Source organism: Chiloscyllium punctatum, chromosome 44, assembly GCF_047496795.1.
Source record: "Chiloscyllium punctatum isolate Juve2018m chromosome 44, sChiPun1.3, whole genome shotgun sequence".
NCBI classification, from domain to species: Eukaryota; Metazoa; Chordata; class Chondrichthyes; order Orectolobiformes; family Hemiscylliidae; genus Chiloscyllium; species Chiloscyllium punctatum.
The window spans coordinates 25377805-25392807 of NC_092782.1; the positions used below are offsets into that span (position 1 = coordinate 25377805).

General features: G+C 41.8%; 1 protein-coding gene across 14 annotated transcripts in view; it reads right to left on the reverse strand.

Moving 5' to 3' along the window:
* Window positions 1-15003, reverse strand: part of anks1b (ankyrin repeat and sterile alpha motif domain containing 1B) — an 810941-nt gene that overhangs the window by 104119 nt on the left and 691819 nt on the right. For all 14 annotated transcript variants that reach the window (XM_072562474.1, XM_072562483.1, XM_072562481.1 and 11 more), the window contains one exon: window positions 1899-2563. In XM_072562474.1, the coding sequence (XP_072418575.1) occupies window positions 1899-2563 (665 nt within the window). The remainder of the gene's footprint in view (window positions 1-1898; window positions 2564-15003) is intronic.

Consider the following 15003-nt stretch of genomic DNA (forward strand, 5'->3'; position numbering starts at 1 on the left):
AAACCTTTCCTATTCATGTACATGTCCAAATGTATTTAAATGTTGTAACTGTACCTGCGTCTACCACTTTCTCTGGCAGGTTGTTTTACATATGAACCATCCTTTGTGTGAAAAAGTTGCCCCTCAGGTCCTTTTTAAATTTTTCTCCTTTCATCTTAAAAACAAGCCCTCTAGTTTTGAACTTCCTTACCCTAAGCAAAAGACCTTTGCTATTCACCTTATTTATGTCCCTCATGATTTAATAAACCTCTATAAGGTCATCCCTTAACCTCCTACGCCGCAGTGAAAAAAATCCCAGCCTATCCAACCTCTCCTTATAACTCAAACCCTCTAGCCCCAGGAACATCCTTGTAAATCCTTTCTGGGCCCTTTTGCCAATAGGGCAACCAAAACTGTACACAGTGTTCCAAACGCAGCCTCCTGTACAACTGCAACATGGCATCCCAATTCCTATACTCAATGGTCTGATCATACTCAAGCATGCAAAAGACTTCACCAACTGGTCTACTTGTAATGTAACTTTCAAAGTACTATGTACCTGAACCCCTAGGTCTCTCTGTTCAACAACACTACCCAGGGCCCTGCCCTTTTTTTGTCTTACCAAAATGTAACACCTTGCATTTATCCAAATTAAAGTCCATCTGCCACTCATTGGCCCAATCGATCAAGATCCCTTTATAATCTTTGATAATCTTCTTCACTGTCCACTATACCACCAATTTTGGTGTCATCCCATAAAATTACTAACCAGGCCTTCCGAATTCTCATCCAAATTGTTTATAAAAATGACAAACGACAGTGGATCCAACACTGATCCCTGCAGAACACTGCTGGTCACAAGCCTCCAGTCCAAAAAACAACCCTCCACCACCATGCTCTGTCTCTTACTGTCAAACCAATTCTGTACAGTTGACAAGCTGTCCCTGGATCCCATGTGATCTAATTTTACTAACCAGTCGACCATGTGGAACCTTGTCAAAGGCTTAACTAAAGTTCATTTTGACGATGTCTTCTGTTCTGCCCTCATCAATCTTCTTGCTTGCATCCTTTAAAAACTCAAATCAAGTTTGTGAGACACAATTTGCACAAAGCCATTGTTGACTATCTTGAATCATTAATACCCTTTCGGAAAAGAAAACTGCCATAATTACCTGGTCTGGTCTATATGTGAGTCCAGGCCACAGCAATGTGGTTGATTCCTAACTGCTCTCTGGGCAATTAGGGATGGGCAATATATACTGGTCTAGCCAGAGATGCCCACATCCGTGAGTAAATTAATATAAAAATCAGTCCTTGCCTCTCCAAATGCATATAAATCCTATCTCTCAGAAACCCCTCCAACAACTTACCCCCCTCCCCACTAATGTAAGACACACAGGACTATAGTTCTTAGGCTTTTCGCTACAGCCTTTCTTAAATAAAGGCACAATATTAGCCACCCTCCAGTCCTTCAGCACCTCACCTATGGCGTAGACGACATAAATATCTCTGCTAAGGGCCCCGCAATTTCTTCCCAGGTTCCCACAACATCCTGGAATAGACTTGATCAGGTCCTGGAGATTTATCCATTTTTATGTTTTTTTTAAAGATTTCTAGCACTTCCTCTTCTGTAATGTCGACTGTTTACAAGGTATCATTATTCATTTCCCTAGCCTCCACAACTTTCTCCACAGTAAATACTGATATGAAATATTCATTTAGTATCTGTCCCATCATGTGTGGTTCCACATATTGACTACCTTGTCAATCTTTAAGGGGCCCTATTTGATAGTTTTATTTCTTATTGCTTTAATAGTCTGACAGTTCCCTCAATACAAATCACACTTTAAATGCAATACAATCTTGGAATGTCCACAATTGACATTTCCCGCAGATGGTACTTTTGTAACGACTCTTACCTCTTCCCATTCAGCTGTGAAAGAAGGTGTACGTTCCAGACATTTTCCGGTGCACTGCTTGCTTTCTTTAAAATAGTTTGTTACAGACTCACAGCGACTGCTCCTCGATTCTTCCTCAATAGGGGAACAAGTAATAAGGTTGGAGTCCGACTTTGAAATGTTTCTGGCTAATTGTAACTCGAGAAGAGTCTTTCCTCCTGATCTTACCCTTCCTAAAGTGCATGCCCTATCCTCAAAGCCAAGCTTTTCTCCTGTGCCACTTATCCAACGATCATTACTCCGAAAAGTTCTGGAGTTGACTAATGTATCACTGTCATTCTGGTTCACTTTTGTGTGTAAAATGGTTTTATGAAGAACTTGTGGTTTGCCGTTTCTGTTTAATATTGATGCTTCACTGACAGCTTGCAGCCGCTGTGCCTCATTTGTTTCATCTGTGCATTGTAGTGAATTTGCTTTAATTAAATTTGGCTCCCGGGTTGTCCCTTTGATTCTCAAGGCATTGTCACTGCTGAACTCCTTATTTGCTTTCGTGTACAGATGATAAGGGTTCTCTGGAGACTCACAGGCTGGGGAAGAGCCATGTAGCAAACCTGCAAACTGCTCAGGGATGTGTCCATCATGGAGTTCCTCTTCCGCAGAGGCTTCACGTTGGCAAAGACTCTCCTCTGGCAAAGACAGGATAAGAGGGAAGTACAGTTAGACACAAAAAATGGATAAAGGGCAGGTTGTATTTAATTAACAATTCTGCCCAATTTCTTTTATAACAATAAGAAAAATACCAATTTACTAATCTCTCCTTTATTCAACTGAATGGTTTATTCAACTGAGTGGCTAGCACTGCTGCCTCACAGCGCCGGAGACCCGGGTTCAATTCCCGCCTCAGGCGACTGACTGTGTGGAGTTTGCATGTTCTCCCCGTGTCTGCGTGGGTTTCCTCCGGGTGCTCCGGTTTCCTCCCACAGTCCAAAGATGTGCAGGTCAGGTGAATTGGCCACGCTAAATTGCCTGTAATGTTAGGTAAGAGGTAGATGTAGATGTAGATGTAGGGGTATGGGTGGGTTAAGCTTCGGCGGGGCGGTGTGGACTTGTTGGGCTGAAGGGTCTGTTTCCACACTGTAAGTAATCTAATCTAATCTAAATAGCATGGATCTGATAATGTTTGTGTCCATTGGATTTTCATTTCATCAGGCATAATGAAGGATTTCTGATTAGCAAGGCCTTATAGTACTGAAAGATTTCACTTCTGCTTTTGAGCTCCAGAGTAATTTGGGGCAGCATGGAGGCTCAGTGGTTAGCACTGCTGCCTCACAGCACCAGGGTCTCAGGTTCAATTCCAGCCTCGGGTGACTGTCTGTGTGGAGTTTGCACATCCTCCCAGTGTCTGCGTGGGTTTCCTCCAGGTGCTCCGGTTTCCTCGCACATTCCAAAGATGTGGAGGTTAGGTGAATTGGCCTTGCTAAATTGCCTGTAGTGTTAGGTGCATTAGTTAAGGGAAAGGGTCTGGATAGGTTGCTCTTCAGAGGGTAGGTGTGGACTTGTTGGGCCAAAGGGCCTGTTTCCACACTGTAGAGAATCTAATCTAATCATACTGAATTTATACGTTTAAAATGTTCCATCTGTGTAACATTCTTGAATCGGAAGGGGATACATGAAGGAATCTGCTTCAGAACACAATCTTCTCACATTGAGAACAGGTCAAGAAGATTTCCAGCAGGTACCAATATTCAATAAAAACAAGGAAATTATCTAAAGTTTGGGCTGGGATAATTGCATTAATAAACATGCGAGAGAAATTGCTGAACTAAATTGAACCAATGCAGCAAATTGTTGCAAACCTTATCGTCACAAATGAGAGCTCCCTTTGAAAAGCCCATGCACCTCTGAAAAGACCCTGAAAACCCATATATTGTAATGCCTCAGGACTAATAACTTCCCTTTAGCCACTGGGTTGTACCAGATATAATATAGACAGCCCATTCTACAGTCTGTACTCAGAGATAGAAACGCTAACATTAACAGATAATGACAACAATATACATTAGTACAATTGCAGTTTTGTTACAACAACTCAGAAGGTGGCCATTCAGCCCATTGTGCCAGCTTTTTGCCAGTCCTCTGCTTTTTCTCTGTAGCTTTGCAAATTTTACCTCTGCAGGTAATTATCCAGGGCCCTTTTGAAAGCCATGTCTCCTCTACAACACACAATGGGTGAAAGGTGTAGAGAAATTGAATCAACTAGTGTCATGCGGGCAGACCCCAATGAATAGTCCAAGAGAGGCTCGAAGAAGAGGTCCAGGAGTTCTTAAAATGAAAGACAAGATCCACTCTGCAGGGCCAGAGAAATAACCAGGGAGGCTGAAGTGACAGAAGAAAAAATATCAAAATGTATTGCAATAGATGCTAAGAGGATAAAATTGTGACCTTTGCTGAGGACTAAGCATTTGGGTCAGAGAGGGGACAGCCAAAAGAGGATAATAAATATGTTATGAAGGGTAAAGCTGCAAGGAGGAATAGGATCAGAATACAGCTAAGGGAAACAAGGATCTGGGGGTTAGTATCTCAATCCTTCTGAAGTTTACAATCCTTCGCACCAATACCAGGGGAAGAGTTTATTAAGGTGTAGGTGGAGGGAAAGGGTGAAATGGTCCAGGGACAACGAGAGCTTGAGATGAATGCATTGATGCTGATGAAGTAAATTGAGTTGCAAAAGAACGATACGCCAATATAAGTGATGTATCTGATGAAGCATGGACAAAAAAATATCGAAAGCAATGAAGGTGAACAATATAAAAGAGACAAACAGAAATATTATTGAAGACAACAGTGGAATGTCTACTGGAGGAACAGTAACATTGAATTTAACACAAGTACAAAAACAAAATACTGTGGGTGCTGGAAATTTGTAAAAAAGACAGAAAATTCTGGAAATACTCAGGGCAAGGAACATCTCAGTCTAAAACTGCCCATTCAATTTACAGGAAGTGATAGATTCAAATATGGAACAGATTAAATTACTGGATAAATAGCAATAGCCTTTACTTTTTTCTGCTATTTTAATATTTTTAGCAGATTAAAATAGCACAGTGAAAATATATACAATCTTGCTTTGATATTCTTAAAATCCTATTCTGTTGGGATACTCTCAAAGGCAAAATAAAGCATGTTGAACATGACACAATCTTAACCGCAAGGTTTGATATATTCAGGAACTGCTAAGTGATGTAGCCAATATATCATCTGCCCCTTATAATGACTAATTACCAGAACAATCAAAGCAGTTTGCTGTGTCATTGAATGCTTGTGAGAAAGGATGATGTATAGTTCCATTTTAGCCCTCAATAGTACAAAGTCTTTCACAGAGAATGTAGAGCATATGAACAAGCTGTATGACCCAATGCGCCGATGCTGGCATTTATACTAAACAACAGCCTCTTTCTATCCTTCATCTAATTATCAAGCACAATCCTCAATTCCTTCATGCTTACTTATTCAGCTTTGTCTTAAAGGCATCTATACCATTCACCTCAACTACTCTTTATGATGAGGTAAAAATCTCTCCCATACAGAACCTCATCACCTCAGGAGATCTCCCACCCACAGCTTCCAACCTCATAGTCCGGGAACCCCGCACTGCCCGGTTCTACCTCCTTCCCAAGATCCAAAAGTCTGACCACCCTGGCTGACCCATTGTCTCAGCATGCTCCTGCCCCACCGAACTCATCTCTACCTACCTCGACACTGTCCTATCCCCCCTAGTCCAAAAACTCCCCACATACGTTCAAGACACCACCCACGCCCTCCACCTCCTCCAAGACTTCCGTTTCCCCGGCCCCCAACACCTCATCTTCACCATGGATATCCAATCCCTCTACCCTCCATCCGCCATGACCAGGGCCTCCAAGCCCTCCATTTTTTCCTCTCCAGACGTCCCCAACAGTACCCTTCCACTGACACTCTCATTCGTTTGGCCGAACTGGTCCTCACCCTTAACAATTTCTCCTTTGAATCCTCCCACTTCCTCCAGACCAAAGGCGTAGCCATGGGCACACGTATGGGCCCCAGCTATGCCTGTCTCTTTGTTGGCTATGTAGAACAGTTGATCTTCCGTAATTACACCGGCACTACTCCCCACCTCTTCCTCCGCTACATTGATGACTGCATTGGCGCCACCTCGTGCTCCCACGAGGAGGTTGAGCAATTCATCAACTTCACCAACACATTCCACCCTGACCTTAAATTTACCTGGACCATCTCTGACACCTCGCTCCCCTTCCTGGACCTCTCCATCTCCATTAGTGACGACCGACTTGACACTGACATTTTTTACAAACCCACCGACTCCCACAGCTACCTGGATTACACCTCTTCCCACCCTATCTCTTGCAAAAATGCCATTCCGTATTCCCAATTTCTCCACCTCTGCCGGATCTGCTCCCAGGAGGACCAGTTCCACCACAGAACACACCAGATGGCCTCCTTCTTTAGAGACCGCAATTTCCCTTCCCACGTGGTTAAAGATGCCCTCCAACGCATCTCGTCCACATCCCGCACCTCTGCCCTCAAATCCCACCCCTCCAACCGTAACAAGGACAGAACGCCCCTGGTGCTCACCTTCCACCCTACAAACCTTCGCATAAACCAAATCATCCGCCGACATTTCCGCCACCTCCAAAAAGACCCCACCACCAGGGATATATTTCCCTCCCCACCCCTTTCCGCCTTCCGCAAAGACCGTTCCCTCTGCGACTACCTGGTCAGGTCCACACCCCCCTACGACCCACCCTCCCATTCTGGCACTTTGCCCTGCCACCGCAGGAACTGTAAAACCTGTGCCCACACCTCCTCCCTCACCTCTATCCAAGGCCCTAAAGGAGCCTTCCACATCCATCAAAGTTTTACTTGCACATCCACTAATATCATTTATTGTATCTGTTGCTCCCGATGTGGTCTCCTCTACATTGGGGAGACTGGGCGCCTCCTAGCAGAGCGCTTGCATCAATCAACCAAACCGCCCCGTGGCCCAACATTTCAACTCCCCCTCCCACTCTGCCGAGGACATGGAGGTCCTGGGCCTCCTTCACCGTCGCTCCCTCACCACCAGACGCCTGGAGGAAGAACACCTCATCTTCCGCCTCGGAACACTTCAACCCCAGGGCATCAATGTGGACTTCAACAGCTTCCTCATTTCCCCTTCCCCCCACCTCATCCTAGTTTCAAACTTCCAGCTCAGCACTGTCTCCTTGACTTGTCCGGACTTGTCCGACCTGCCTATGTCCTTTTTCACCTATCCACTCCACCCTCTCCTCCTTGACCTATCACCTTCATCTCCTCCCCCACTCACCCATTGTACTCTATGCTACTCTCTCCCCACCCCCACCCTCCTCTAGCTTATCTCTCCACACTTCAGGCTCACTGCCTTTATTCCTGATGAAGGGCTTTTGCCCGAAACGTTGATTTCGCTGCTCGTTGGATGCTGCCTGAACTGCTGTGCTCTTCCAGCACCACTAATCCAGTATATACTCTTTATGATACTGAGTTTGATGTTTCCACCAATTTATTAATGAAAACATGTCTTCTGGACTTCCCACTAAATGATTTGGTGACCTCCCTACATTTATGATGTCCAATTTTGCTCTTCTCAACATGTGGAAATACAGGGCTAAATTTTCCAGAGGCATTGGAATTCTGCCTGAGAAGTGGGAGGTCTGGAAATATGGCATATCACCAGCAAAAGGAACCTTGACCGTGCAGTATTGCAACAAATGACAAAATAAGCTGAATATGTGAGTCTGCTCCAGCCATTTAAAGAGTACCTACCTTTAAAGAGTAACAAAAAGATGGGGTACTGGGCTAATGGTCGGATACTTGGTAGTGTGGAAGAGCAGAGGGATCTTGGTGTCCATGTACACAGATCTCTGAAAGTTGCCACCCAGGTAAATAGTGCAGTGAAGAAGGCATATGGCGTACTGGCTTTTATTGGTAGAGGAATTGAGTTCCGGAGTCCTGAGGTCATGCTGCAGTTGTATAAGACTCTGGTGCGGCCGCATCTGGAATATTGTGTGCAGTTTTGGTCGCCTTACTATAGGAAGGATGTGGAGGCACTGGAACGGGTGCAGAGGAAGTTTACCAGGATGTTGCCTGGTATGGTAGGAAGATCCTATGAGGAAAGGCTGAGGCACTTGGGGTTGTTTTCATTGGAGAAAAGAAGGTTTAGGGGTGACTTGATAGAGGTGTACAAGATGATTAGGGGGTTAGATAGGGTTGACAGTGAGAACCTTTTTCCACGTATGGAGTCAGCTTTTACAAGGGGGCATAGCTTTAAATTAAGGGGGGTAGATATAGGACTGATGTTAGGGGTAGGTTCTTCACTCAGCGAGTCGTAAGTTCATGGAATGCCCTGCCAGTAGCAGTGGTGGACTCTCCCTCTTTATGGGTATTTAAGCGGGCATTGGATAGGTATATGGAGGATAGTGGGTTAGTGTAGGTTAGGTGGGCTTTGATCGGCGCAACATCAAGGGCCGAAGGGCCTGTACTGCGCTGTATTCTTCTATGTTCTATGTTCTATGTTCTATGTTCTCTTTAAGGGTACAATGGTATTGAGGTACTTGTTCATAGAATAGACACCCTACAATGGGAATGCAGGCCATTCAGTCCATTGAGTCCACACCGAGTGCCCAAAGAGCAGCCCACCGCCCCTGTAACTATGCATTCCCCATGGCTCATCTATATAGCTCGCACACCCTCAACAGCAGGCAACGGTTGGGGGGAGGGGGAGGGGAGGTGGTGGCGGTAGGTGTGCGTAGATTTGTGCATGTGTTGAAGTTGTCTAATCCCCAGCAACTGAACTGTTGATTTTTTTTTCTAAAATGCCGACCACCTTCTCATTATTATATCAAAACTTTCACACCTTCAAAGATCTGTAGTTGGTCACTATTTGGCCTTCTCTTTGCAACATTACAGAAACTCAGTCAATTCATCCTATCTTGCTAGATATTAATCTCAATGGGATAGTCGTATCTTTGTAAATAAATTTCACACCCTTTCCTCAGCTTCTGTGTCCTTTGGTGAAATGGTTACTAAACTGCACATTATTCCAAGTGACCCAACTAAGAGTCAATGCAAGTTCAAGCTGGCATCTATTTCTGAATCTATCCCTCTAGAAATAATCCCTAGCGCTTGGTTGAATTTCTTTATGGTTTTATCAAACCATCTCACAATCTTTAGGGATTATTGTAACTGTACACCCACATCCCTTTCCTCCTCTACTCCATTTAGATTTTTCTTTCTATTTTCTATGACCTTATTTGTTTCGACCCATGTTGAAATCCATTTGCCAATTATATGATGATTCATTAATTTTACTGAATTATGTGTCATCCTCAGCTTTTGCAGTCCCTCTCAATTGACCAGAAAAGTTAGAAATGTTGTTTTGTTTCCAAAGGCTAAATCTCTGATATCAACTTTGAACAATAGTAGTCCCAGTACTGACCTTTTTGAGACTCCACTTTCTACATGCTGTCACTCTGAACAATTTCTCTAATCCCTCTGATGTGTCTTTCAGTTAGCCAGCTAGTTATCAATAATCCTGCATATACACACAACGATAAAGATAATAAGATACTACAGCTTGATCTTTTGCAGAAAGGTGGGGCTTGGCTTTTTACCCAATTCACCTGTGCACTTGCAATTCAAGCAAACTTGCTTCCTGGTTTATACTCGGTTGCCTTCAGCCTCAAGATGAATGGTATGATAGCATCCTGCTGAAAGCAGATATATGTTGCATATTCAACACAAAGTCTTAGAGTTGGGACAACAGTCACTGAAAGGAGGAGCTTGCTGGCTGGGCAAAGAACATGTGCACGGATATCTTGGCCTCTGTGCCTAATAGATTTGAGCTACAGACAGGCACACGGCTACAATTTAAGCTCTGCATACCCACTGGTGGAAGCACTGCTCAATGAGATAAAATACATGTCCAACTTGGTCAGGACTGCATTTACATATTTTGTAGAGAGCTATACTGCTCATCATGCTGCTGATACAGTTCAAATGACAATTTCTGGATAAGAAGTTTGGATTTATTTAATATTGGCACTTGTACCTAGTGAAAAGAGGATAATGTCACTGTGTTCCAGCACCATCTTGGAATACTGAATAAATTGTATAAATGGTAAAATATTGAATGAATTAAGTTATAATAATAAAAGTGAATATCTTCCTTGCTGAAGGTAATCCCGTTGGTGGTTAAGATTGCTGTCACTCTCCAATGATGTGACTGCCAATAAAAATTCACTGGAAACAAAGAAAAGGAACCAACATTTCATTACAAAGTCAGAGAGATGGAAAAACATGAATTAAAAAGAAAGGGGGTGGAATGAGTGAGGGAATAAAAGATTGGGAAATAAGAACAAAGGGGAGGAGGTACAGCATCAGAGAAAAGTACACTAACAGTCCACGGAGGTTATAAGAGGTGAGCTGCAGGCTGATCTGTAAAGATGAGACATAGGTGGTTACCTTTATAGAAATAAGCAGGAACTGCCTATTCACAAGATGCATAGAGTTCCTGAGGTTTACTCAGCTCATTACAAGAATACTGGGACCATAGGACAGTCCCATGATCTATTTTGCCAGAAGGCAGTACGATTAGAAGAGGCAAAAGGTAACTTTATTTTGTACTAAACACATTTAAACTAAAAGCATTTTGTTTAATCTTCTCAGACTGACCTTGACTGGTCTGCATAACAAAAGACACACTAAAACAATTTTTCCTTCCAATAAAATAAAATGTTCATTATGTTTTTGCAAGATCTTCTAATTTCTTAATAAAAGAATAATATTTCTTGAAATGTGTATTTATTGTAAAACAGTAGAATATCTCAATTAGGATATTATGCTTTATGAATGAATTATTACGAACATAGACACAGACCTTCGCAAAAGGGCTCATGGAAATTTTAGATTGATTATATTCTTGACCTTGCTGTATGTTCCTAAGCAACCAAATGGAAGTTTAGCAAGAGACAATTCAGTAAATTTCCAATGATGTCAGAAATACAGGCACACAAATTATAAGCCCAGTAATAACACAAGACTCAAAACATATTCCTATGATGTTTCCTTATATGCTATTTTAATGGAGGTTTTTAATAGATGTCTAATCAGTTTAATTCTAAAAGCCAAAAAAACAAGGAAAATGAAGACAGCACTTGAATTGAAGACCCTCCTGCCACAATTGCTCATTTGCCATATTCTCTGAATCCAAATGATTGAGCACGAGACAGTTTTGTGATTAGACTCAACTTTTGTTACTCATGTGCAGGTCCTTTATTCAAGGATCAATGCACTATTCCCAGAGTTAAGTTTCAACAGCCGCACATCTTCTGCTATTCAATCAAAGAAAATTCCTGAATACATTCTAAGTGACAGAGGTATTTTTAGGACTATCATCCCCACCAAGTGAATGGTAGCATAAGAACTAAAGTGAGTGAGAGGGTGGGGGATACAAATTATCGAGAGGAAAATGAAATCACAGTAATAAGATGCTTTTGTTAAATTGGGTCCACAAATTACCAAATCGATCTGTGCCATTCCTGTGTTAGAGCAGTTTCATTAGTAAGACAGTGTTGGTAATATGAAACATGACCCATTTATTATTCTGTGTTGCGATCTCCTTTATGACTAAGTGCCCCAATTATAATTACATTATGAATAGATAGCAAGTGAGCTTGAATAATGTTAATTTAGGGTTTCTGGTGTCTCACTGCTAATACATCTTATGTCAGTTTGAACTGACATCTTTATTTTGAAGGTAATAATTGCTACTTTCCAGTTATTGTAGTTGACGTGGCTGGTGCCCCATCAGCTACAGATGGCTTTATTGATACATTTACATGAATCTGTAAAGACTGTATGATCATTTACAAAAGGATTTAATTAAAGGGGAGAAAGAGAAGCTTTACCATCTAATGCAGGAAGGCCTATATCTATGTGATGTGTTCACATTGCTCTTACTCTTGCAACAGAGGTGATAACTGCACTTATCTCTTACATCATACAGTCCTGTCGAATCACTATAATATCAGACTGTTCAGAAAAGCTGGGATATTTATCACCTTGAACACAAGAGGTGACAGTAAGATAGAACCATGTGGTCACAGTCTCTTCCAAGGTGTAGTGTGAAATCACTAGCACCCAAAAGGATTTGCCAGCGTTTATGGAAAACCCATCAACTTTCTCAATGAAAACATTTGCACATTTATAATGCAGTGCCAAACCAGTCAGCCAATGAGATGTCCAGCATAGTCAGCTGATAGCTAATGTAGCCAGCAAAGTCCAATTCCTCAAATACTTGTTGCTTTTGCTGCTGGCTGCAGTAATCATTATTTGCCCTTTCCACCTTCATTCTTCAATAAAAATGCAACAGAACTAACCTAAACAAATTCTGGTATTAATACTTTCCAGACATGTTCACTCAGCATTACTCACTTACCTTGGTTGGAAATTATAGACTTGTAAATTTAGAAAATGTGAAAGTTTGTTTTTAAAGTTTGGAATATTCAAGAATATTGGAAAAGATTACAAAAGCAAGATATTTGTAGTTGTGAAGTTTATCACTGCATTGCATTACTAATTTAAGTTATTTCAAGTTGCTGTTGGTGACATCTGGCATGTTAGTCTCTAATCTGTTAGAGCATTAAATAGTTCACAAAACCTTGCTTGCTTAGGACACAATTCATTGCTTGGTGTAATTTCAGAAGTACATTTTTTTCTTTTTTATCTCTAATTAGTATTTTCCAGACCATTTATTATTGATCAAGGACATTTCTCTTCTAGACCAGCAAAGCAGCTGGTTTTGTTGAATGTCAGAAGCCTGGGGACTGTCTACTTTTTTGAAACATTGTTGCATGAGATTCCCTCATGATTAAGCATACTCGTCAATTCCCACATATATAAGCTTACCATATTTTATTTCCCACAAAGTAATGGCCTGATAATAATGCAGATCACAATTATTATCAAGTTAACAAATATGATGATTAATTAGCAAGCCAAATACCATATAAAAATAAGCAGACATCTGCAATTGTGCACCTAACTGCATCTTTTAAAATGATAACTCCAATTCTGACAGTTCAACAACAATGTGGCACAGCACAGTTTTACTATGCGAGTAATTTGGAGCCAGGGCCACTTTGGATGATGGGAAAGGCTCTCTCGATTTGGAACAGCTCACATGGCTAACTTGCCAGAGATCTTAGCACAGAGTAAATCAAGATGGCACATCGGAAGACAGAATCTCTTCAAGGCTGCAGCTCACCATTAAACAGGAAATCACAATGACAGGAACATGATAGTTGTTCACCATAGCACAAGGAAGCCATTGATGTTGAACAGTTGGAAGAAATGCTGCAACGAATGTATCAAAGGAATGAACATCACCCTATTTCTAATACAGCTGCATGGAGACATTGTAGTTACTCATGTCCTTAGTACAGGACTGCAAATGGTGTTCTTGATGAGAAGAGGAAATAAAAGAAATGGTTTTTCACTTCTCCTCAAATTTCTTGTGGGTCCATCAAGCTAGCTCCCACCAATGTGGATAATTTCCACACCATTGTGCAAAATGTCATTAAAGCATTATACACAAGGATTGTCTGTTGGGATAATACACTTACATTGCGCCAATTCTGGACAGCACCCTCTTCTTATACGTGAAGGTAGCAGCTGACAAATGGCAACCAACCTGTACATTCATTAGGTGGTACCTCCACTACCACCTGATGAAGGAGCGTCGCTCCGAAAACTAGTGTCCTTCCAATTAAACCTGTTGGACTATTATCTGGTGTTGTGTGAATTTTAACCTGAACATTGTTCTTCTGTTGAGGTTTTCGCAGTAAGATCAGCAGTCATATATATACAGGTTAGTTCCAGTGTCTCCAGAACCACCTGTGTTTCATCTCTTTTTAAAAATTAGCATCACCATGGGCTTTGGATAAGAGCCACTGACACGAACAATAATGTTTCTGTGGTCAGACCGAGTTGAAGTCCTTGTTGATCCCATACCCAGCAAACTGACTGAAGAAGTTGTAATACTCACATGGTGTACTAACTTCCACGGTGCCTTGCTCTGCTCTGGAACCCAGGCAAACTAATGTTTTTCTCTTCTTACACCAAGGAATATATGAATAAGGTGCAGGAGTGGGCCATTCAACCTTTTAAGCCAGCTTCCCCATTTAATAAGATATGCCTGATCTAACAAAAGTGTCCTGTCTTCCAAAATTTGTCATGTGCCTGATACCATGTGTAAGCTGCAGACAATATGATTTAGCTTCTTCTTGATCTGGTAACCTTTACTCGTATGGGAAGAGTTGTCCCTGTTCTCAAAAAGCCCAGATGAAGGGTTTATGCTCGAAACTTCAACTCTCCTGCGCCTCGGATGTTGCCTGACCGGCTGTGCTTTTCCAGCATCACACTCTTCAACTCTGATCTCCAGCATCTGCAGTCCTCACTTTCTCTTTCTCAATATGTCTGCAAGTTATCCTGCAGTAAATGATGCAATCTTGTCAAAGTAGACATGGTATGGAGATCTCTCCTCTGACACGTCCAGTTCTGGAGACATCCACAAACATGGACCATTAGCGTTGAATAAGTAAAATCACAGCATTTTTGGTTCCCTCTTGAACCTCCATCTCCAATATTAGTTTCATACACTATATTTGGAACTTCCAAATCAATCCCCAACACCAATACGTTGTATGGTAATATTTAAATTGCAGCAACAACACCAAGGAAAGGAAGATTATAGAAAGAAAATAACCCAAAATGACAAATTACTCGACCATTTATAGACCAAAAAAAAATGAAAAGAACCTGTAATCTTCCTTGTGAAAACCTACCTTAGCAGACTGGGGGGGGGGGGGGGGTAATCATGTTACATAGGCAAGGACAAGTTGTGGGTGTAATCTTAGCCGGCATCTTTGGCAGGAATTTCAGTGTAAAATCTGATTTTAATGATATTCCTGTTTAAGCGAGTACATCTGGTTAATGGGATAGTTTGAACCACCTACTGCTCAAAAGCTAGGATTCAGGTCCGTGACCTTTTGTT